At 36.6% G+C, this 25,077-nt stretch overlaps 2 protein-coding genes across 4 annotated transcripts; both read left to right on the forward strand.

The window, feature by feature from the left end:
• Window positions 1-3,006: 3,006 nt before the first annotated feature.
• On the forward strand, window positions 3,007-9,229 carry zgc:56493 (Thioredoxin-like). The gene is made up of 5 exons (XM_048196764.1): window positions 3,007-3,166; window positions 4,537-4,641; window positions 4,722-4,787; window positions 8,683-8,748; window positions 8,914-9,229. The coding sequence occupies exons 1-5, from the start codon at window positions 3,143-3,145 to the stop codon at window positions 8,977-8,979; spliced, it is 327 nt and encodes a 108-aa protein (XP_048052721.1). The 5' UTR covers window positions 3,007-3,142; the 3' UTR covers window positions 8,980-9,229.
• A 4,511-nt stretch (window positions 9,230-13,740) lies between these two features.
• On the forward strand, window positions 13,741-24,859 carry LOC125272142 (von Willebrand factor A domain-containing protein 7-like). 3 transcript variants are annotated; one of them, XM_048196766.1, is made up of 15 exons: window positions 13,741-13,990; window positions 14,694-14,905; window positions 15,633-15,917; window positions 16,021-16,114; window positions 16,308-16,436; window positions 16,958-17,144; window positions 17,307-17,476; window positions 19,076-19,188; window positions 20,759-20,875; window positions 21,153-21,338; window positions 21,527-21,653; window positions 21,818-21,970; window positions 22,204-22,299; window positions 23,638-23,909; window positions 24,080-24,859. In XM_048196766.1, the coding sequence occupies exons 2-15, from the start codon at window positions 14,708-14,710 to the stop codon at window positions 24,452-24,454; spliced, it is 2,502 nt and encodes an 833-aa protein (XP_048052723.1). In that variant the 5' UTR covers window positions 13,741-13,990; window positions 14,694-14,707; the 3' UTR covers window positions 24,455-24,859. The 3 variants fall into 3 exon arrangements, with proteins under 3 accessions (XP_048052723.1, XP_048052722.1, XP_048052724.1); XM_048196765.1 differs by lacking the exon at window positions 13,741-13,990 and having other exon boundaries at window positions 14,230-14,905; XM_048196767.1 differs by lacking the exon at window positions 13,741-13,990 and having other exon boundaries at window positions 14,899-15,029; window positions 24,080-24,858.
• The last annotated feature ends 218 nt before the right edge of the window (window positions 24,860-25,077 follow it).

The following is a 25,077-nucleotide window of genomic DNA, read 5'->3' on the forward strand; positions in this document are numbered from 1 at the left end:
GTTGATAAACATAAACACAAAAACTTAAAACCACCACAATTTCTACACATTTCAAGATCCTACAAATAGCTTACTTATCCAGTAGCCCCTCACTGCAGAACACTTGAGATCCAGGGGGCGGAGACGGGTAGGTGAAGGTATATGTAAAGTGGGAGGAGTTGGATCTAGATCCAGGGGGTGAAGACGGGTAGGTGAAGGGATATGTAAAGTGGGAGGAGTTGGATCTAGATCCAGGGGGTGAAGACGGGTAGGTGAAGGGATATGTAAAGTGGGAGGAGTTGGATCTAGATCCAGGGGGCGGAGACAGATAGGTGAAGGTATATGTAAAGTGGGAGGAGTTGGATCTAGATCCAGGGGGTGAAGACGGGTAGGTGAAGGGATATGTAAAGTGGGAGGAGTTGGATCTAGATCCAGGGGGTGAAGACGGGTAGGTGAAGGGATATGTAAAGTGGGAGGAGTTGGATCTAGATCCAGGGGGCGGAGACGGGTAGGTGAAGGTATATGTAAAGTGGGAGGAGTTGGATCTAGATCCAGGGGGCGGAGACGTGTAGGTTTAGGGATATGTAAAGTGGGAGGAGTTGGATCTAGATCCAGGGGGTGGAGACGTGTAGGTTTAGGGATATGTAAAGTGGGAGGAGTTGGATCTAGATCCAGGGGGTGGTGACGGGTAGGTGAAGGGATATGTAAAGTGGAGATGGGTAGGTTTAGATCCAGGGGGTGGAGATGGATAGGTTTAGATCCAGGGGGCGGAGATGGATAGGTTTAGATCCAGGGGGCGGAGATGGATAGGTTTAGATCCAGGGGGCTGAGACGTGTAGGTTTAGGAATAGGTAAAATGGGAGGAGTTGGATCTATATCCTGGATCTTGTGTTCTGTAGTGAGGACCACACTTATGTCTTTGCACATTAAACTGAGATCGGAGAAAGTATTTTAATATAAAATAACTATTAAAACTGCTATTTATACATATGATATGATCAGTTGTGTAACCTATAAATATAATTAAATAATTTATTTTAAATACAGGCACATTTTAAGTTATTTTTGCAGAGTATAAATGGCTTTTAATATTAAAGCTGTCAATTTTATCTATATTTTGTGATGACATCAGTCCAAAGTTATGCATCCTTTTGACCATAGCATATGTGACCATAAGGTGACAGCATTACACATTATGGCTTGTCTACTGTACAATTGAAAAAAATTTGTTTTTAACAAGGTGTTTTGGGTACATTATTATTATTGTAAGATCAATTCAGCCAGGTAAAAATTCACATGTTCACTTTACTCTTAGGGAGTGATGAGTTGACACTCTTTTGCCTCCAGGTTAGTTTGTCCCCTACATTGGGACTATTTCCATGTTTTCAATCTTAATTTTTTTTTCTGTTTCACTTGTTACTCTGTCTACACTCTACACCTAGGAAATGGAATGAGCGAGACAGGTCCACTTTACAATCAGCACTCTATTGCTGCAGACTGATTAGATACAAGAGCTGTCATCAAGGTTACCCAACACTAAACATGCTAATTATAGTCTTTATGTAAAAATGTTGGCTCTTAAATTGGATGTCAGATATGGACTGTAGACCATGCTTTCAGCACTTGATGCTTCAGCAGTCCACAAAATGTCTTTTCTGTTTGTTTTTTTATGTGAAGGTTTGCATTCATCCATGTGTTTGTAAAATGTGTGATATAGTTAATTTTTAAGCAGATGGACTTTTGTTGAGGTTAATTTTGCTGATTATCTGTTTGGCTTAATCAGTTAGCATTCTTGCATCATTTACCCCAATTCGCTGTGAACAGGTTTAAACCAGATGTTTCTAAATAAGTTCTAGGTTCCACAATGAAAACCTTCACAGACTGTGATCTATTTATTAAACTATAACATGATGTTCATGCCTCAGTCAAACGTTTAGGGCTATACAACCATGCTCACATGACCTTTATGCGGCTGTAAGGCTTTCTTCCCAAATGTAGACACCTGGAAACGATGAATAGCTGCTAGAGGCAGTGTTTCGTATCTGTGGCAACATCGTACTCAGAGACTTCAAAGAGCAATTATTCCAGACCCTATTACAACACACTCATCACCATCATCTCATGCATTTTCATCAGTGTTCAAAGAAAATGATTAACATGTGATTGGATGGGATGGAATGAGACATCACAGAACGGGCCGAGTGAAACTGAAGGCTGTTCTAAAGAGCAGAAAAAAGGAACAGCACATCTAGACATGAGAATTACCTGTGTGGGCAATTTGTGTGCATATTAACAGTGTGACCACTTTAAAAAATCATAAACATGCTCATTTAAATGTTTTATTTTTTCATTTAATCATTGCTTTACTATTAATTTTGATATGGACTTTTAGCAGAGGTCATTCATCACCTGTGGTAGTGCTTGTGTGAGTTTAAATCAGATATTCATGATTTTGAGCGTGAATGTTCTATGAACATGTTTACTGTTATATTTCACACCTATGTTTTAAAAGTAACACAAGTTTATTCAATAAAATATCTGCACTGTGATAATCAGAAATATAACAATGTGAAATTATATTGCAATACTAAAAAACGTGGTAGTTGTCACTGGCTACTAAAAGTGTTTAATATAAATGTACAATCACTGTAAAGTTAACATAGCCTAAGTGAATTGCTAAAGTGTCGAGTGTATGGTCATTTGTTTGTGGAAATTTAAAAGTGGTTGGTGTCTGATCACAGACGAGGAAAAAACAATGCGAAATGAAAAGAATGGTATGCCATCAACTATATGATCATGCAAAGTTATAAATGATATTTATATCAATATTAAATCATGGTTGGCTTTGTTTTAGTTTAACTGCTTGTGAAGTCTGTCGTGGATTTAACAACTTCTCTAAAATATCTGAAGCATTTTACAAGAGAAAAAAGCTAAAGAAGCTTATTTTAGCAAGAATGTCCAGTTCTACTCCCACATTACAGTCCCATACAATGTGGCATTTCTAGCCTCTTGTCCGCCAGCGCGTTTATGGGCAGGGCTTTTGAATGAATCGATATTGCTAAACTACACGCTTGAATCAGGCAGAGCAGACGGACCATTTCTGGACAGGCGTGTTGAGTTGAAGGTTTGTTCTCTGAGCTAGAGGCTGCAGTAAAGCGATAAAATGATCATCGTCATTGAAGATCAGGTAAGAGCGCTACTTTAATTCAAAAGACCTTCATTTAAAACTTTATTTAACCAAAAAAAAAGCAAAATCACGCGGTATGCCTAGGGAGGACACGTTTTGCTGACTCACAAGAGCCCTCGGCTGCCCATCAAACCGATTTCAATTAAGTTTGTCGAAAAATAAACAGCTCTGAGTGAGAATTCACAAAGTATTAGCAAGGGATAGCATTAAATAATATGTCAGTTCAGATTGTGATTGTGAAAAATATAGTTAGCTTATCTGCTAACCAGTTTTTACACAAGCTAATGTCTACCTAGCCACAACAACACCCGAAAGCTAAAAAATATTAAAAATGCCGCTCTCGTATCACGTTATTCGCACTGCAACAAGTTTTGTTGTAAAATTATGAAAACGCACGTGCAATACATAGTTTTGCGGCACCTGGAATGCCGCTTTGTTACATAACTTCCTGCTCATGACAACGAAGTGCCGTCTAAACCTACCGTTGGAAAAATGCGTTCCCATTTACAGTTTTAACTTCGATAACTAAGACATCACACTCCTGTATCATTTTGTTTATTTCGGCGATCGCGGCCTGATGGGACGAAGCGCGCCATCAAGTCACGTGGGTTGGACTCTTCTGACTGAGTTTTTCTTTTTTCGATCATTTGCCGCAGTGAAAGAGGCAAGACTGCATACAAGGGCATCATTAACTGTCATGTTGACTTTCTCTTACTGTTTGTTTAAACTTACGCGAATAACCCTTGTTGTTTGATTATGTTCCAGATAATAGCCCAAATTTTAATATTACAGATGTATAAACTGTTGTGGCCTACCAATGTGGTTTTTTGTGTTGTAACTAGAGGGCTTGTGGTCGGTATATACATAATGTTTAATTATACCAAACGAGATGCTCAAAAAATATGCATTTATCTAAACAATATATTATACAATTCAGTTAAGAATTATTAACTATATTTTTTTTTGAATAACAGTTCTATAAACAAGTAAATAATTGAGTAACTGACAAAAATATAGCCATTAAGTTTATTTCTTCTCCCCTCTGAATGAAAATTGTTCCATAACCAGGCAAAGCATCAAGCTTTGTGCATCATCAAGCAGCGCAAAGACTAATAAAAGCTGGTCTGGAACAGCATGTGAGTGGAGTGGAGTGGCAGCTTTTATCTTTTCAACAAATTCCACTTCCACTCCACAGTCTGGAATGATGTAAAGGCAGATAAGGTTCATGTAATCATGTCTTTGTAATTTAATACAATCATGTTTTTGCTGTATATTAAAAAGGGTCCAAAGCAACAGTCTCTGGTTTTTAAAATGGCTTTTTACAGTATTGGTGACAGAACATGAAATCCAGCATTGACTTGTGTTCACAGGAAGGCTTTGACAAAGCTCTGGCTGAGGCAGGTGATAAGCTTGTAGTGGTTGACTTTACAGCCACGTGGTGTGGGCCTTGTCAGAGCATCGCACCTTTTTACAAAGTAAGTAACTTTTGTTTTTTGGCATCTGAGTCACTATATTCATTGGGTTGTTGGAATGAACTTATCTGACTCACTCCCAGGGTCTGTCTGAAAATCCTTCCTATGCTAATGTGGTCTTCCTCAAAGTGGACGTGGACGACGCACAGGTGAGATTTCTTTTGCAGTTTCTTTTGTTGCGACCGTTGTGTTGTAAAATAATTCATGCCACCTCATGTTAAGTAATATGCTGCACAAATACAAAACTGTATAATGCATCTTCATACATGCAAGGCATTGCAGTTGCGTTCATGTCAGAATTGCCCCAATTATGAGATTCCAAAGAAGCATTCACATCCTTGTAGAACTCGTAGTTACAAACTCTAATTTAAACAAAAGACATACTTTTTGGTTTAATGTAGCAAGCACAGAGCTGGATAATTAAAGGTTAATTCACCCAAAAGTTAAAAACTTTGTCATTATTTACTCACCTTCATGTCATTCCAAACCCATTTTCGTTCATCTTTGAAACACAAATAAAGATATTTTTAATAAAATCTAAGAGATTTCTGTCTCTCCATTGAAAGTCTATTCACCCAAAATGCTGATGCTTCAAAACATTCATAAGGAGATCGTAAAATAAATCCATATGAATCAAGCGGTTTCCATTTACCTTATTTGAGTGCTCTGTTTGTTTGCTGATCAATGTTTATATGTGAATAAATGACTAAATTAAATCTGTTCATCATATAAAGCAGTGGTTCTCAAACTTTTTTGGGCCAGCGCCCCCTATCCGTTATCCAGATCCCTTACCGCCCCCCAAAGACTACATTGTAGCCTACTTATTCAAACAACAATATATTTATTTACCGTTGCAAGACGTTCAGCTGCTCTGCTGTGGAACTTCAGTTCGCTGCACTCAGGGGCCCTGAGTGCAGCGAACTGAAAATTGTTGTGCAATACTTGTTTTATGTTAAATGTTTGATTATTCATGTTAAATGTAAAAACATTAAATAAAATGGAACAATAAATTAATAAATAGTATTAAAAATAAATAGACATATGAGACTGTTTATTGATATCTTTAAAACAGTTTAATAAAGCCAGCATTTAAAAACAATTTGACAGTTTTTATCCATTTGAAAATATAGTTAAAATATGCTATTATAAACTCTTAGGGGCAACAAATCAACTTCCGACTCTCTCCCATGCCACTAAATATAGGCTGTCATTGGACAGTAAAAACGACCGGCTATACGGTCATTTAAGCGGTAATGTTTTGTTACGCATTTAGGAGAGTATTGCAAGAAGCTGCTCACATTAATCTTACTTTCGAAAAAATAAATAATTACAATCATGATTTTTACATGAAAAATTATGTTAGAATTATAGGCCTAAATACCTTGGTATCAGCTTGTTTTCATCAATGGTATAATTAATTCAATTCAAATTTATTTGGTTTGTCATGATTTATTTGTGTTCATTATCAGAATAAACACATATGAACAATTAGATTCAATTATTATTGTATTATTAATTTTTAACTAGCTTGAAACTATCCAAGCAGCGCTTCGTGCTCAGATGTGACGGCGGAATTAATACATTACCTAAATGTGATTAAAGAATACATTTAAATTATCCATCAAATTGACATTTTCTGCTTTCAGTCTTGCGAGTTAACAATGATGCCTGACCAGTAAATTACTTGGTGAACAAAGAAAACATTTTGGCATTAGGTAATGGCATTAGTTAATGGTGCTCTAAGCGATGTCACGCGTTTTTAGGCCAAAACATTTTTTGTCACATAGAGCAAACATCTCCTCACTATCCGCTAGCTGCCTGTCCCCTGAACACACTGTAAAAAAACGCGGTCTCTGTAGTCGCCACAAGCTCCGAAAATGGCAATTAAAACAAACTGGTGCAGCCTGGACCACAAAAAATAATAAACATGCTCCAGCCAATAACCGACAAGAATGATTTTAAATGCGCGTTCATGACTGTTTCAGGAAGCACGGATGGGAGGGGAAGGAGGAGGAGGAGGAGGAGGAGGAGGAGGAGGGAGGGTCTAGCTAGCCTCTGTTTTGTTTGACAACACTTCTAACGTCAACAGGAAGTTACTCCACCCAGGATCGCTTAGAGCACCTTTAATGCCTAAAAATGTAAAAAAAAAAAAAAAAAAAAAAAAAAAAAAAAATTACCATATAAATAGAATTTAGTTTCATTAATTTAAAAATTCATCACCGGAGTCAATGGAAACATGATTTATTGAAAATATTTGAAAATATAAGTGGTTCTTAAGTCAATACTTTTTTTAATGGCTTGTCAGCTTTCCATTCCTCCGCTGTGTGATTCTAGTCAGCGCTGGATTCAAGCCATCACTGGATTGTTGTCAGCGCAAAACACATTTTTCTGCACGTGAATTCTTGTCAGCGCTTTAGCGCTGGTCTATGACTGGAAAAATAATCGTTGCAAAAGAAACTATACGTAACTTACATGTTGCATTAAACTGGCAGATTTTAGAATGTTATAGCAATTCTTTTGCAAGTAATTACAAGTTTAATCTTGTCTTGCCTAGATCTTTGGTGTAAACTCGTGAACGCCCCCCCAAGAACACCTGAATGCCCCCCTTTTTAAAATCTTGCTTCCAACGCCCCCCGTTGTTCTCTGAATGCCCCCGTTGAGAAACACTAATATAAAGCGATCGATCGTGTCTCTTTAGAAAACTTTGGTTAAAGTGTTCGATTCATGTTGATTTATTTTACAATCTCTTTGAACGTTTTGAAGTGTCAGTGTTTTGGGTGAATAGTCTTTCAATAGAGGGACAGAAATCTCTCAGATTTCATTAATTTTCTTCATTTGTGTTCTGAAGGTGAACGAAAGTCTTATGGTTTGGAATGATGCAAGGAAGAGTTAATAGCTTTGTTTTTCATCCGAAGTTGCAAATTTAACGTGTGTGCAAAATAGGAATATCGCATAAAACATTTGCCAATAGAGCCCCATTTCCGTCCAGCAAGACGAAGAGGAGTAAGTAGTCAGTTCATGATAAGCTGGTGCCAAAAATCACAAAGAAAAATGCAAGTTGCTGCAGTAGCAGAAGCTAATGTGGGTCTTTTTCCCGATATAAAAAATTACTTTTGCCCCAGAGCGAACTCAGTAAACGCAATCATATTATCCTGTTCATTAAATAACCATTTAACGTCTAATATCCTGCTAAATAAACTTTAAAAGTGTATTAAGCATTTGCGCGACAACTGTTATTTTATAATAACATTTATTGTGTTTTGTCTATTGATTACATAAATTCATTGTTGCTTTAAGTGTTGCTATAGGAATGCATAATTCTGAACAGCTCAGAGTAGAAAGACATGGCGTGAATCTTTTTTTTTTTACTTTTTTTCTTTGTAACAGTTTTTGTCAGGTATTATCTACCCTAATTTTACTTATTTATTTATTTTTTTTAATCAAAAGGTTATGTTGCAGTCTTCTTAAATAGTGCCGGTTAGAGGATACCAAATAATAATGTGTATTTGTTGTTAGAGTCACAGACAGGCCAGTACAAAACCTGTTTAGACTGAAACTGCTGCAATCAGAGAGAATTTATTAAGATTGTTTCACAGTAATTGGTTCTCTTTTGTAACATAGATGGGCAAATACTTGCTGTGTAGTCATTTCAGGTATTGTATGTGCAATACAATGGAAAATGTCTACAGGGAAGTACCTGTAACAAAGTCACATCGGCAGAAAAAAACTTTGCACTGATCTATGTATTTTTTTTTGCTGTTTTAATGCATGACATACACCACTAGAGGGTAGTAGAATTAGAATAAAGTGTAAAATGCTATGGTTACATCTCAGTCATACTTTTATGTTTTTGCTTTGATTCCTTGTTTCCCATTTATTCATATATGAATGATGCATTGACTTTACATAATTACCTTCAAATGAATTTTTTAACTATACATAAAAGCTGAAATTATTATTATTATTTTTTTAAGCTTAAAGCAGTAGGGTGAGAGCAATAAAAAGTTGTAAACTATTTAAGTGACGTTGTTCTGTGTTTTTCAGGATGTAGCCCAGTCTTGTGAGATCAAATGTATGCCGACATTCCACTTCTACAAGAACGGGAAGAAGGTTTGTTCTGTTGTCTTTCTTGAGTATTGCATAAAGTCCTCAACTGAACTAATATTAGTCGCATATCAACTGTACAAAGTTACAGATGTCTCTCTATGAATATGCAGCGTTTAATTTACTTTCAGTTATTGTTTGGATGATTTAATCACTTGTTTTCTGTTGTAGCTGGATGATTTTTCGGGGTCCAACCAGGCTAAACTGGAAGAGATGGTGAACCAATACAAAAACTAAGCCTGATATGACACTCAAAAATGTTTCCTGTGCAGCCCAAGCTCAAATTTCACTAACAAAACATGTCCACTTGTTTTGTTATTCATAAATGGACTTTCATTTAATCGTTTTAGCTGGTCAGATTCTGCCTTATAAAATCTGTCATCCATTTCCATAATGAAGGATTACCTCTGTATGTCCCTGTGTTCACACGTAACTCATATTAAATGTCTTTTTTTCAGGATCAATAAACACAATTATAAAAAAAAAATCTTATTGAGAATGTTGTTTTTGTTCTTCAGAAGTTTATCTTGCGGTGAAGTGTATTTCTACACTACTAGCTAGTTTATTGTCTCAGACACTGAGATGATGGTTGCCTGTTGTTTGCTTGGTTTATTCATGCGTTGTATTGTTAAAGGTTTCTCTAAAATCTGTTTGTCCAGAGTATTTTTTGTAGCTCCATAAATTGCTAGTGGCCACTGGCCAGCTCACAGCATCGGCTCTAAGTTTTGTTGCATCTGCATGGTGTTTACAATCATGCTATTCATAGCATTTCATCTTTATCATCACCAAGGACATCTTTTAAGGCAAGCATTGGCACATTTCCATCCTGACAAACGGGTAATACAGAAAGTGGCTGTGTGTGCATCAACTTGCATCGACCTTGACCATAATCTAACTAGTATCAACCTTGATCTTGATCTCTTCTTGAACAGTTGGCGAGTGGTTCGCTCCATTATTTTGTTGCTTCATGAATCTATATTGCAAAATATTGTTTATAAATAGATTTCCTTATATAGAATATGGGGTAGCATAATACGTGACCGTTTACCCTACCTGTCATTGAAAGGCGCCATCGAACGTTTTTTTACAAGATGTAATATAAGTCTAAGGTGTCCCCTGAATGTGTCTGTGAAGTTTCAGCTCAAAATACCCCATAGATTTTTTTTTTTATTATTTTTTAACTGTCTATTTTGGGGCATAATGAGAAATGCGCCGATTCATGCTGCGGCCCCTTTAAATGCTCGCGCTCTCCGCCCCTGGAGCTCGCGCTTCCCTTAAACAGTGCATAAACCAAGTTTACACAGCTAATATAACCCTCAAAATGGATCTTTACATAGTGTTTGTCATGCATACTGCATGCATGCGTCAGATTATGTGAGTATAGTATTTATTTGGATGTTTACGTTTGATTCTGAATGAGTTTGATGGTGCTCCGTGGCTAAAGCTAACATTACACACTGTTGGAGAGATTTATAAAGAATGAAGTTGTGTTTATGAATTATACAGACTGCAAGTGTTTAATAATGAAAATAACGGCATGGCTCTGATCTACGTGAATACAGTAAGAAACAATGGTAACTTTAACCACATTTAACAGTACATTAGCAACATGCTAACGAAACATTTAGAAAGACAATATACAAATATCACAAAAAATATCATGGATCATGTCAGTTATTATTGCTCCATCTGCCATTTTTCGCTATTGTTCTTGCTTGCTTACCTAGTCTGATGATTTAGCTGTGCACATCCAGACGTTAATACTGGCTGCCCTTGTGTAATGCCTTTCATAATGTTGAGAACATGAGCTGGCATATGCAAATATTGGGGCGTACATATTAATAATCCCAATTGTTACATAACAGTCGGTGTTACGTTGAGATTTGCCTGTTCTTCGGAGGTCTTTAAAACAAATGAGATTTATATAAGAAGGAGGAAACAATGGTGTTTGAGACTCACTGTATGTCATTTCCATGTACTGAACTCTTGTTATTTAACTATGCCAAGATAAATTCAATTTTTAATTCTAGGGCACCTTTAACAGTTTTACACTTTTGCTTTATTTCTTTGTATTCTTCATCTGGTTTTAGTATTATTAAAAACATTCACACAAGAGGCAAGCATCACTAGGCAAGCTTAGAGCATAAAATCACTTTTTATTCACTTTAATTTAGCATCTCCTTGTTGCTGGAGGGCTGAACTGTACCCCTGCTACCTCCACTAACGTTTGTCAGAGTTGACTTGAATGTGACAGTGTGGGTGGCTTCATTTTGTAATGATGACACATGAATGAGTAGCCTAAATGTCCTCCATGAATACAGGAGGAGGAAAACTGGTTGCAGAGTGATTATTAAATTAAAAGCATTAGCTCAAACACAGTAAAAAAAGTAGATCTAAGTACTGAAAGATTTAAGTAAACAAATTCAGTTTACATTTATTTGGATAGCGTTTTTCACAATGCATATCATTTCAAAGCCGCTTTACAGAAAAAGAGACGTGTCTTTAAGATTTAAACTGGGAGAGTGTCTGAGCCCCGAACATTATCAGGAAGGCTCTTCCAGAGTTTAGAAGCCAAATGTGAAAACGCTCTCTTTACTTTAGTGAATTTAGATATCCTAGGTAGATATCCCAGAGTTTTGTGACCTTAAAGAGCTTGATGGATAGTAGGGCGATAGAAGATATGTTAAATACATTGGAGCTGAACCATTTAGGGCCTTAAAAGTCAGCAGCAATACTTTGTAATCGAACTTAGTTTTTTTTTTTTTTTTAACTGCTTACACACAAAATTCTTACTTGTCACACAATTTCTGAAACCTGACACTCAAACACCAGAACCACATGCCAAATCTGCAAAAAACCATACACTAATTCTTCGATTCAGTTTTCAATTTCATAAAACACTTTTTTTTTGCAAAACACAACACACAATTTTAACAAAATCTAACAGGAAGTATCGTGATTTCCTTTTTCAAACACAACCATTGTTTCTGTCCATCTACACATGGTTGATGTATTTCTTTTCTTTCTGTGTAATACTGAATTCACAACCACAAATGCTTATAGTAAAAAAATAAATAGTTCGGTTTCAATCTTGCTTTCGTGTTTACTGAGAATTTTTCAACATCTCTCTGTTAATTACTTTTAATCTTGTACAGAGATGTACATAGGAGCTCATGAAAGAAGAGCTTTAGGTTTTGAATAACTGTGTGAATATGATATATCCAAAAATATTATGGCAAAGGTGTTTACAAAGACAAATGTTTGCTTTTGAGATGTGTTTGTGATATTTTGAAAGCAGTGCTTCGTTTTGCAAGAGTTGTGAGGTATTTTGTGTGTGCAATTCTTGGATTTGTTTTAAAATTAGTTTTAAAAAAAAGAGGCAAAGTTTTGAAAATGTGTGTAAGCAGTTGGAAAAAAACTAGAGATGATAAAATAGGGGTTATATGATCCTATTTTCTTGACTCTAGCAGCTGCATTTTGGACTAATTGTAGCTTGTTTGAGGATGCAGGACAACCTTTTGAGTTATAAGGACTGTCCGGCACATCTTGATTTTGCAGGTATGGGGCAGCATGTTTTACTGGAACACAATCCTGTAAAGTTATAACCCAAACCCAACCTTAAAGGATTAGTTCACTTTCAAATGAAAATTCAGTTGAAAAGAATTTAAGGTTTTTGATGAAAACATTCCAGGATTATTCTCCTTATAGTGAACTTCAGTGGTCTCCAAACGGTTGAAGTTCAAAATTAGTTTCAGTGCAGCTTCAAAGGGCTTTAAACGATACCAGACGAGAAATAAGGGACTTATCTAGTGAAACGATAGGACATTCTCTAAAAAAAAAAAAAAAGTATATGCTTTATAAACACAAATGCTCGCCTTGCAAGTGCTTACGCCAGACCGCCCTCCGTATTCTTCAAAAAGCTTATGTCCTACACCTTCCTTATGCAACTTACGGAACTAATGCAACACCAGTTCCGTTTTTCCATAATTTGAATACGGAAGACATTCTAGCGGAAGCTAGATATTTGACTTCATAACTTGTTTAAATATGGATATTTTTTTTATTCAAACGCATCACTTCGCTTCAGAAGGCCTTTCTTAACCCTCCGGAGCCATGTGGACTATATGTTTATGATGGATGTATGGATGGATGCGGATGGAGACACTTTCTTCAGCTCACACTTGTGAGTCCAGTTCACTGCCATTATAAAGCACGGATGCGTCAGGATATTTATTAATATTTCTTCGATTATGTTCATCAGAAAGAAGAAAGTCATATATACCTAGGATGGCTTGAGTTAAAGCTTGGGCTAATTTTCATTTGAAAGTGAACTAATCCTTTAACCTTAAACTGGAGGGACATGTTAAATTGATAAAAATGGTGTGCATGTCCTACCCTAACCCAGTCCTAACATTAGCCCTCACCTGATTGGTGGTAGAAATGGCTATTGTTCCAGGACAAGGACCAGGAACACCAGCAGGAATGAAACCAGACTTGATTCCAGCACAAACTGTATCAAGTCTAATTGCAAAAGGCAAATAGCATTATGCAAAGCATGTGTTACTTCCTTTTTCCTCTATTCTCATTAAGCATCTCGTTATTTTAGGGTATTAGATCACAGTCTGGGTGGATTCTGTAGATATGGTCAATATGTGATTTATTATATATATATATATATATATATATATATATATATATATATATATATATATATATATTAGAAGCATATAATGATGCTTAAAATGGAAAAAGGTTGTATTTAAATTGTATCATTTATGCAATCACTTATGCACGCGTAGGCCTAATTTGCGGGTGGGACATGTCCCCACAACTTTTTTTGAGACATCTCGCAGCACGGATGTACTAATATAAAAGAAACATCTCCATTTTGATTAACTAATCGTTCGTTTGTTAAATAAGAGGCGATCAGGCGCTGCATGGAAAGTGTTGTTTCTGAAATCATGCATTGCTGAGTGCTCTTATCAGTGGCGGAAGTAGTGTTCTCTTGGCGCTCGTGCAGACTTCACAGGGACGAGCGCTTCAATCTAGCCGCTGCAGAGACTCTATTCGTTCCAGTGAAATTACAAAACAAGATGCTCACAAACGTGTGTCCCCCGAAACCCCCCAGTCACGTCCCACCCCAACCACTTTTTAAAACAAAGTTACTCCGCTGCTTGCTACATTTACATGTAACGTTGACATCGTGTGTACAGTGATATAAATATAGAAAGAGAACCTCTATTACAAGGTAATGTAATGAAATGCCTCGATCATTGTTTGTGTGTGTGTGTGTGTGTGTGATGTTAAATCTTCTGATTTTATATTGTATTTATCTGAGAAATGTACCACTCATTTGCTAGATTAAAAGCTGAAAGAAATTTAAAATAAAATTGACAATTTTCAGACACTTTCAGACACTTTTTGAAAAACAAGTTATTATTTCAAACACTATTTTTTTTGTTCCAAGAAAGAAAAATATAGCTATCACACAGGTTTGTGGTTATTTATTTATTGTTAAATCTAAAGGTCTTCATTTTAATACATGTTCAATAGGCCTATGTAGAGTTTTGTGAGTTTGATTATGTGTTTACATACCTAGAACCCCCACTAAACATTTTGGCCACCACTTTCAATTTCAGTCTTTATCTTTCTTGTCCTCAAAAGACAACCGTAGACAGCACTACAAACACATGCAAACACACAGTTAACCACGACGAATAGAAATATTATATTAGGGAGACACTAAACTAAAGGAGTAGCTAGACAGCCATGTTTGGTGCTAATTCAGCTTGACTGAAGATGACTTGATCTGAACTGGAGGACTTGATCTGCAGGTTTGAGATACTATTCATTAGGGGGTTTGACAGGAAACAAAAGAAAAAGGTACATATGGCAGATTTCTTAAAAAATAAATAAAAATGAATTAATTCCCATTATGAATTTTCCCACAGTTGTGAATGTGAACATGGTTTCACTGGTTGTAGTGGCTGTATTTCTCCTCCAGGGGGCTCTCTTTCAGCCCCCTCAGGCGTCAGGATTCAAAATCCTCCCTGCTGATGGATCCCTCACACATCAACAAATCACTGAGGCAGCTTTCCTCCGCAAGATGGCAGAAGTGTGTCGTGATGTAGCCGCTGCCCGGGGGCGAGACTTTACACTACCTGTAAGAAAAAATAGGAAATAATAATAATTCATGGTTGTGAACAAATTCGGGAACTGCGCATGGTGTTTAGTTATGCTTCAAATTATTTGACCAGAACTCACATAGGCTACTTGTAGAATGTCAGGTAAATTGGTGAATACAACTGCATATATTTATATTTGTATACATTTTTTCACCCCAATATTAATTTGTTCATCTGCATTTGAAGATCCATTGTAATCGCGTAATGCGTTTTTGTTTGCTGTTACAAACATACATATTTGTTGAAATCGAAGCGCAGATCACAGACGTTTGTCTATAAGGTTTGAGTAAGCTCTCTATTAGCATTCTCATTCATCTCATTAGCAGTTCCTCAGATGGAGCAGGACTTCCCAGAAGAGATGGCACCACGACAAGAATGTGCACTAATGACCAAAATAATTTTATTTTTATTACAATTACATATTTCACCTTCATACAAACAGAAAGATGTCCAGTTGTAAATTAATTAACTTTTGATAATCAACAATGATGAACATCATCACAATATTACACTTAAACAGGCAAACTGACATAGCAATCCCTTTCTGTATAGGACCAGAATTATTAGTTAATATGATTTTATTTTTTCTTAACATTGATATTAACCATGTATTTAGTGGCAATTACAAGGTTATACTAATTATCTGGAAACATTACTCGGCCCATGTTCATTTTTTTCCCTCTACTTCCCACTCCTCACCTCCAGATCAACAGCAAATTGACTCCAACTGCCGTCCAGAGAGCCTGCTCAAATTCATATTCCTCCTTATTAAAAATACCCACTTTCAGTCTGGCTATTTCTCAGACTTCCCTTAGCAATGCAGCTGTGGATGGAAAGCTGTTAAGTACTGCTCATCATTTTGATAATGAAGATTTCAAAAATGGACGGGACCTCATCACTCAGGGCATTGCTGCAGTGAAAGTCAGCATGAAACAGGGGAGATATTTGTCTGCCCGCACCAGTCTGGGGGCTGTATGTCATACATTACAGGTATGCTAGTCCTGGAGAACATATTAGCCTGTAGACTGAACTGAATTGAGTACTCAACTCAATTCAAGATCAATTTAACAAATGAATGTGTTGTTGTGTGCAGGACTTCTATAGCCACAGTAACTGGGTGGAACTGGGAAGCACTGCTCCTTTCAGCACTCTGATCAGACCTGACCTTCCCCTCAACAATCTAGCAGGTGCTGTACGCACTGTATAGCTGTTTCTGAAGTAGTTTCTTTGTATTCATCTCAAAATTAAATTCCCCAGTCACTTGTATCATATGATGATTAGCCATCTTTACAGTTGCCCACCAAAGCCAAATAACAATTTTACCACACTTTGAATATTGTGCCATTCCACACACACTTACGTTTCTGGATGGATGTCTAGGTCCCAATACAAAGATATGCAAAAGCTGTGTTGGAAAAGACTGCAGTGACAACATTCTCCCAGAGATACTGCAGCAGAAGATCTTAACTTCAGGATATTTCCACTTGTTTTCCTCAAACAAACCTGAAGGTAGGGAAGCTTAGCATTTCATGCATTAGAACTGGTTGGTGTTTTGGTTTTCAGGCCTAAGTCAGATAGTTCTCGAACCTGAGAACCTGATACTTCAGCTTAGTTGGCTTAGTTTGGTCCTGTGCTGGTTATAAGATGGTCCTGAGCTGGAGCTAGTTGCTTAGGACCAGGACTTGACCAGCTTAAACCAGCACATGACCAACTAAGGACCAGCATAAACCAGCTCAAACTAGCTGCCATTCTTCAAAACATACCTAACCGTCATATGGTGTTTTTTTCAACAGGGTACTGAAGGATTTCTGAATTTTTTTAAAAGTTTTTTTTAAAAAAAAACCCTTCAGATCTTGTCTTTGTTTGATATTGATTAGGCTTAATATAGCCTATTAACCAATATTTTGGTTGGCTTGCTGTCTCGTGCTGCTGAAACAAAGAGTAGCTCTGATGCTTATCTGGCTAGAACAAATATTTCTGAAATGCATTATTTTCTCAACAGAATTTCTATGAAAATATGTGTCTGTCAGGCAAATGTAGCCATGGCGGCTTTCTTGATAGGACCAGTTCTAGAGACCCCACCGGAGGCATCAATAAGGACGGCATCAGCTCAAATCATGGCTTCCTTCACCAGCGTGCTGCTGAAATGGCCATCAACGCTACTGTGGAACTGCTGGAAGACATCCGAGTGGCAACAGGAAACCAAGCCTTTCTTCAGTATGACCTTTCAAAACCTGTATGATTCTAGGAACACAAAATAGGCTATTCAGAATAATGTCCAGACTGTCCATTTTTCATTCAGTAAAGGGAATAGAAGAGTGAACTGTACCTTTAATCTTTCATCTCTCTCTCTCTCTCTCTCTCTCATTCTCTTTTTAGATTGATGGGCCTCAATCAGACCTCAGTTCTGGCTTTTGTGTTTGACATCACAGGAGATTTGTCTAGTTACATCTCAAAGGCCAAGAGAGCGTCCTTCAGTATCATAGACAGCAGGAGAGGAACATCGGAGGAACCTTCAGAATATATTCTAGTCCCATTTAATAACCAGGGTAGGTCTATTGTGCTTGAAATATGCTATTAGATAAAATTGTTTGCCGCTGCTGGTCTAAAGGGGTGCTCTATGCAGAACTTCACCTTAGTTTGATGCCCTATCTACATATGTACAGGGAGAGGCTGTACTGAATTGTTTAAATGGATTTAAAGAACGTTTTCAGTTTTAACTAAAAAGGGCTTTATAGTCTAAATGCAAAGGAGAACCTTTTTAAGTTCCTATAATGCCATCATTTATGTCCCATTGCCCTTTATCCATCTGTACTGGTGCTTCATGGGGCCTTTGCTTCTCCTCTATAACATACTATGGATTATACCTAAAACCAATGAACAACACACTGCCACCAATCAGCATATTAGAATGATTTCTGAAGGATCATGTGACAGAGTTTCAGACCAGCAGACACAGGGAAGAAGTGAGGGACGAGCTTATAAAGTCTTAATAAAGTCGAACCAATGATGAACTGTTGAACCAACTGTTCTTTTATTCTATATGAGCTATTTTTACATGGATTTTGACTCAGTCGATATCTACAATATTTAACAACAATACTTTTAAATAAAGTCAGTTTCAAGATATCATGAGCAATATTTTTAAAAAATCATGTTAATGAATAATATTAACACAATATTTTATTTTTAGTTCATACGGCATGAACTAATGAAACTAATGAGAACAAATACTTTTAAAAAATATATTAATAAATGTTCTTTCAAATAGTACTTAAAGACACAAAGTATAGGCATTTAATGTCAAATATTGTTTCATTATATGTTTCATTAGTTCATGCAGTATGAACAAATACGCAGTATTTGTATTATCCATTAACATGATTACTTTTTTTCAAATATTGCTCATTGTACATCTTGATATCTTATATGCATGTATAAATTGAAAGAGACTTTATTTAAAAGTATTGTTGTTAAATATTGTAGATATCGATCCAATCAAAATCCACATGAAAACAGTTAATATTTAATAAAATTACAAAAGATATTGCAACTCTATTAAGACTCTATAAGCTCCGCCCCTCACCTCCACACCGCGGCTGCTAATTTGGCGCTGCTGGTTTGAAACTGCTGGCGCTGTGGTTCTGCAGCTGGATACTATTGGAAAATTCAGCTTTGCCACCACAGTAATAAAATACATTTTAAAATATATAGAAAATGTTTTAAATTGTAACAATATTTCACAAAAAATACAGTTTTTCCTGTATTTTTGATTCAATAAATGCTGCGTTGGTGAGCATAAATGACTTATCTTAATTTTCATTTTAAAATGATCATCTAAATCTTAATTATTCCAAACTTTTGACTGGCAGTCTACATAAAATATACACTCACCAGCCACTTTATTAGGTACTGCTGTTTAACTGCTTGCTAATGTAAATATCTAAACTCAATGAATTTATTCATGCAGACATGGTCACGACAATCTGCTCATATTTAAACCAAGCAAAAATGATTTTTAGTGACTTTAAACATGGCATGGTGGTTGGTGCAACATGGAAATCATACATGAGTCAGGCACAGTTTATGTTTAAAATGAACTGCCTGTATTCTTGGTCTCTGTAATGTGTGTATGTTTCCAATGACAGATTCTGGACCTCTGATAAGGACTGGGAATGCAGATACATTCAAAAGACATATTAATTCCCTTTCAACATCTGTTGGTGGAAACTTCTCAGATATGGCACTATCAGGACTCCTGGTGTGTGTGTGTGTGTGTGTGTGTGTGTGTGTGTGTGTGTGTGTGTGTGTGTGTGTGTGTGTGTGTGTGTGTGTGTGTGTCTTTTGGTCTGTGATTTTAACGTTCTTTCAGTTTGAAAAAGGTTCACACTGAAATAAGTACACACAAAAACATATTGGCCCAGTTTCACAGACAGGGCTTAGCATAAGCCAGAATTAGGCCTTTTAAGTAGCTTTTATAAACGTATACTAGAAAAATTCATTACTGCGTCTTGAGACAAAATAATAATGCTGAATATATTAAGATATGTCAGTAAGTTGCTTTCAGTTAAAACAGCCCAAACATGCATTTTAGTCTAGGACTAGCTTAAGCCTTGTGAAACCACAGGGGCCAGTTGCATAAACATAGCCATTATGTTTCTGTGTCTTAAAGGATTAGTCCACTTTTAAATAAACTTTTCCTGATAATTTACTCACCCCCATGTCATCCAAGATGTCCATGTCTTTCTTTCTTCAGTCGAAAAGAAATTAAAGTTTTTGATGAAAACATTCCAGGATTTTTCTCCTTATAGTAGACTTGAATGGGCACCAAACGGTTGAAGGTCAAAATTAGTTTCACTGCAGCTTCAAATTGTTCTAGATCATCCCAGATGAGAAATAAGGGTCTTATCTAGTGAAACCATTGCTCATTTTCTGAAAAAATTGAAAATTATATAAGTTTTAACAATAAATGCTCATCTTGAACTAGCTCTCTTCTTCTTCTCTGCTAAGTGTATTACTGCCCTCCACAGGCCAAAGTTTGAACAAATTTTTATATGCAATATGCTAATTCAATAGTATATAACAATTAGTTCAAACTTTGACCTGAGGAGGGCAGTAATACGCTTAGCAGCATCTACACTGCCGGATTTCTAATAGAGAAGAAGAAGAGAGCTAGTTCAAGATGAGCATTTATGGATAAAACTTATATAATTTTCAATTTTTTCAGAAAATGAGGGATGGTTTCACTAGATAAGACCCTTATTTCTCATCTGGGATGATCTAGAACAATTTGAAGCTGCAGTGAAACTAATTTTGACCTTCAACTGTTTGGTGCCCATTGAAGTCTACTATAAGGAGAAAAATCCTGGAATGTTTTCATCAAAAACTTTAAATTCTTTTCGACTGAAGAAAGAAAGACATGAACATCTTGGATGACATGGGGGTGAGTAAATTATCAGGAAAAGTTTATTTAAAAGTGAACTAATCATTTAAGAACTAGTACGAACAACTAACAGTTAGTTAGAGGTAATCAGACTTACTTTTCTGTATCAAATCTATGTTTTTATGTAACTGACTTATGAAGTTATGACCAGTCTGAAAAAAAAAAAAAGGTGACTAACTTGTAAGACTAGTCTTAGCAGTTTATGCAACTGGCCCCAGGGGATAAGATGTTATAAAAGAATAGGGTTTGAAAAAAATTTGAATAATTGGACTGAGCTTTCATATACATTGTAAAGCCTGACAGAAAGAAAGTTGTGGAGTGATTGATGGAGTGATTACAATCTTAAAAGTCCTGTTTCTTTCTGTTTTGTTGTTTCATTGATATACAGTTGACACTGACACAAGCTCCTCCATCATCAGACATTTTTGTTTTCACTGATTCTTCAGCAAAGGACTCTGAATTAAAAAGTGCAGTTGAGGGCATGATAGAAATCACAAAGTCAACAGTGAGTATCTGCAGATCACTTGTCATCACTGCTTGATTTGTTACTTCAGTTATGTAGCATTTGTCTTAATACTTTTTTTTTTTTTTTACTTTAGTTAATGCTTTAGGTATACTGAACTAACAATAAACATACACAAATCAAGATTTAAGAAATGCTGTAAAAATAGTTATTGTTAATTCATAATTAATGCATTAATGTTAACAAATTGAACCTTATTGTAAAGTGTTGCTATTTTTCTTCATTTTAAATGTCTTCTCTCTTTTTTTCCACTATCCAGGTCAATTTCCTGCTGACAAGCTTCTCCTCGCGTAGTGGAAAGAATATCTCGTCGTCAAGATTATTGTCTCAGTCAGACATACAGCTGTACAGAGACCTGGCCCATGTTTCTGGTGGGCAGACCATAGAGGTCACAGACACTAGATTGTCTCAAGCCATCATTACTGATGTAATCACTGCTGACCTGGTATGTCCTAAAAATGCTTTGAGCTCACTATATTAACTCCTATCATCACTATTATAAAGAGAGTTCTTTTTTAATGTACTGTAAGAATACGATAGCATCATGCAGACAATCTTATCCTAGTCTAAATGCTTTATTGCTGTTTTGTGCTGTTCTTGGAAGTAATTGTTTCTCAAATGCATTTCTTGAAGGTGACTGTGCTAGAGAGAAGTTCAGCCAAGGCAGACAACTTTTCTTTTTTCTTAGATCCATCTCTGTCCAATGTGACTGTGTATGTCACCGGAGACTCTCCGGTCTTTATCCTCTACAGCCCTACAGGTGAGCCAGTGAATCTCCAGTACTCCAATCTACAGTATGCGCTTAATAAACCGGTTTTTCATGCTTTTTGCTCCAGATAACTCGTACATGTGTAAGAGATAAACAGATTCTAGTGATTCAGTTTGTGCCACTCTTGAGGTAATGTTTTCTCCCCACGCTTTCAGGTGTGTCTCAGTCAGGTTCAGTGGCAGATGGTCCTCTGGGTAGCATCCTGACTGTTGGGATTTTAAGGAGAGTAAAACTAAACTCTGACAACCAGACAGGGGAATGGAAGATCAGCATTAACTCTACAAGATTCTACAGCCTTAAAATCATTGGTAAAGATTTGTATTTCAGCAAATTTGCTGAAAAAATGCTTTTTTTTCTTTTCTTGTTTTTTGAAACCAGCTTCTGATTAGCCATTTGACTAAAATGGATAGTTCACCCAAAAAACATCATTTTTGTCCATCAATTGAACATCAACACCAATCAAAATAGTCACAAATTATTCTGACTCTCTGATTAAAATAAATGCACATTCATGTCTTTTTTCCTTTAATTGTGAACACAGGTCAGAGTACTGTGGATGTCCTCTTTTTCTTTGTGGAGATATTTGAGCGAGGTCATGAAGACTCATGGGGACAGAGTTTCACCCGCCCTTTTATTGGTACAATATCGATATCTTCTTTAAATAGCTGTATTTTTTTAAATTCACTATATTAAATCCATACAAAATTCAAATTCAAATCAGCCCTGCTCCTGGGGCCCCACTGTCCTGTTGGCTCCAATCAAACACACCTGAACCAGCTAATTAAAGGGATATTTCACCCAAAAATGAAATTCTGTCATCATTTACTCACCCTCAAGTTGTTCCAAACCTCTATAAATTTATTTGTTCTGCTGAACACAAAGGGCCTCATTTATAAAATGTTGTGCAGAAACCATCCTAAATTTGATCTTACGATCATTTCTCCGATGTGCGGATGTGTGGTTCATAGAATGAACGTACACACAGAAAACGAGCGTACACCTCTCTTTCAAATATGAAATCTCTAAATCGAAAATGATGGTGAATGGTTTCAGTTCTCTGCCTTGTAAACGACACCTAATCAATGTCATTTACATATACAAGATCACCAGTCATCCAAATCCTTAGCGAGCTGCAAGAACAGCTTAGATTTCCAAAAACCTGCAGTAATCAGACCCTGATGTGGAGCTAAGCACTTTTCCACGTAAAAAAAGTTTTTATAAATATGAGCATGGATTTAAGCGTACGCACACTCTAAGATCAAATCTATGCGTATGCACACTTTATAAATGAGGCCCAAAGATTTTTTTAAGAAAGTTTGTAACCAGGCTGCTTTGGGGCACCATTAGGAAAAGAAATACTATGGCAGTCAGTGCCCCAGAACTGTTCAGTTTCCCACATTCTTCAAAATATCTTCTTTTGTGTTCAACAGAACAAAGAAATCTCATACAGGTTTGGAACAACCTGAGGGTGAGTAAATTAAGGTGTACTTCTGTTTATGTTTACACGACAATGATATACTAAAAACGTTTTTCACGTATAGACAAAAACATTGTCAAAATGATCCCTGTTCACATGGATCCGCGAAAACGAATAAAAACACTGTATTATGCACGCTTGGCCAGTTTGTCACTTTGTAAAGAAGTACTACGCATCTGCCACATACACACGCATATTGACTGAACACATAATATGCATGACGTCACCATTTTCACAAATTCACGTTTTTGTAGTTTACATGGAGATGATAATGCTATAGTTTTTAAAAACTTGCACTCTGAAACCCGTTTTCATAAGTTTGTATTTTCAGGCACCCAAAATTCTGTTTTCGGGTAAATGAATGGCCAAAATGCATAAAAAATTTCCCGGTTTAAGTTGAAAAGGCTGTCGTGTAAATGGCCCCTTAGCTGGACAGTGGATCCCCAGAATCAGGGTTGAAAACCTTTGATTTAAAATGTTTCTTTAATTGCTGATCAGGTCGGAATGCTACTTTGTTTGTCTCCGTGACCGGAGGAGATTCAGTCACAGTGACTGACGTGCTTCTAGTTGAAGCTTCAGGATCTGGTGTTGTTAATGGATCCATCAAAGCAGTGGGTGCAACAGACTTCCTGGTCAACGTAGACAGAATCCCAGAGGGGGCATTTGTGGTCCAACTCAAAGGGGTGTTGAATGACTCGACTCAATCTTTGCCCAGTCAATTCCAGAGACAGTCACCCACCCAATATAAAGGATCTAGAATAACCATCACAGTAAGAAATATATGGAAAAATGTTGCATACACAAACACAAATAGCTGTAATTTACAACAATCATAAAACAAAATGCACTTAAATTTACATCACAGTGTAGTACAAAAAGAGCATCAAAAAAGCATCATTGTATGAGAGAAATAACATTAACCATATCTGTTCCTCCACAGGCCCAATTGCAGAACATTACACTGCCTGGAGTCCCATTCAGTCTCAACTTCACAGTGGCCTCTAACACTATAGGCGGCAACTACACTATCCGAGCCAGGACTGACCTGGTGGAGACTGACATGTCTTTCCCCAGCTCTCTGATCCTTGTGGCAGGAGGAAGCGCTCAGGGAAGCATCAATCTGACCGTACCCTCCGAAACCGAGTCTGGGACGGCTGTCACACTCAGTATTGAGGCAGAAGCTCCGGGGTCCACAGACCTCAATTATGCCATAGTGCTACTCACTGTCTCCACAGCAAGTGCTATTTTCAGTGGATGTTACTCACTTTGCATGTGCCTTTCTTTCTCCTGTTTTTTTGTTTTCCATTTTGTATGATTCTAAATAATGTTTAACACAGCAAGTAACATTGTATGTTGATATCATTACTTGTCTTGAATTGTCAGGTGTAAATGAGTCTTTGTGAATATTAAAGAATTAGGTTTAAGGTTTACTACTGAAATTTTACTCACTTTCTGTAGTATGTAAACAAGTGTGTTTGGGACTAGTTTTTGTGGGTAAGCTGTGGTTTCAAGAGTAGTGAAGTATATACTCTTGATCTTTTTGCAAGTTTATTAAAGACACTGTTCACATAAGAGGCAGCAGTGTTGTATAAGCCTCTTCTTGGATCAAGGGCTTTATTAAACTCCTGCCACATGAATGACTATAAGTTATAAATGGCTTTAGACAGTTTGAGAGGATTCAATGAATAAAATGTTTTGTGATATACCACTTATAATTAAAGGTGCCATCGAATTGAAAATTGAATTTACCTCGGCATAGTTGAATAACAAGAGTTCAGTACATGGAAATGACATACAGTGAGTCTCAAACTCCATTGCTTCCTCCTTCTTATATAAATGTCATTTATTTAAAAGACCTCCGAAGAACAGGCGAATCTCAACATAACACTGACTGTTACGTAACAGTCGGGATCATTAATATTTACGCCCCCAATATTT

The sequence above is a fragment of the Megalobrama amblycephala genome, linkage group LG7 (genome assembly GCF_018812025.1).
Source record: "Megalobrama amblycephala isolate DHTTF-2021 linkage group LG7, ASM1881202v1, whole genome shotgun sequence".
Taxonomy (NCBI): Eukaryota; Metazoa; Chordata; class Actinopteri; order Cypriniformes; family Xenocyprididae; genus Megalobrama; species Megalobrama amblycephala.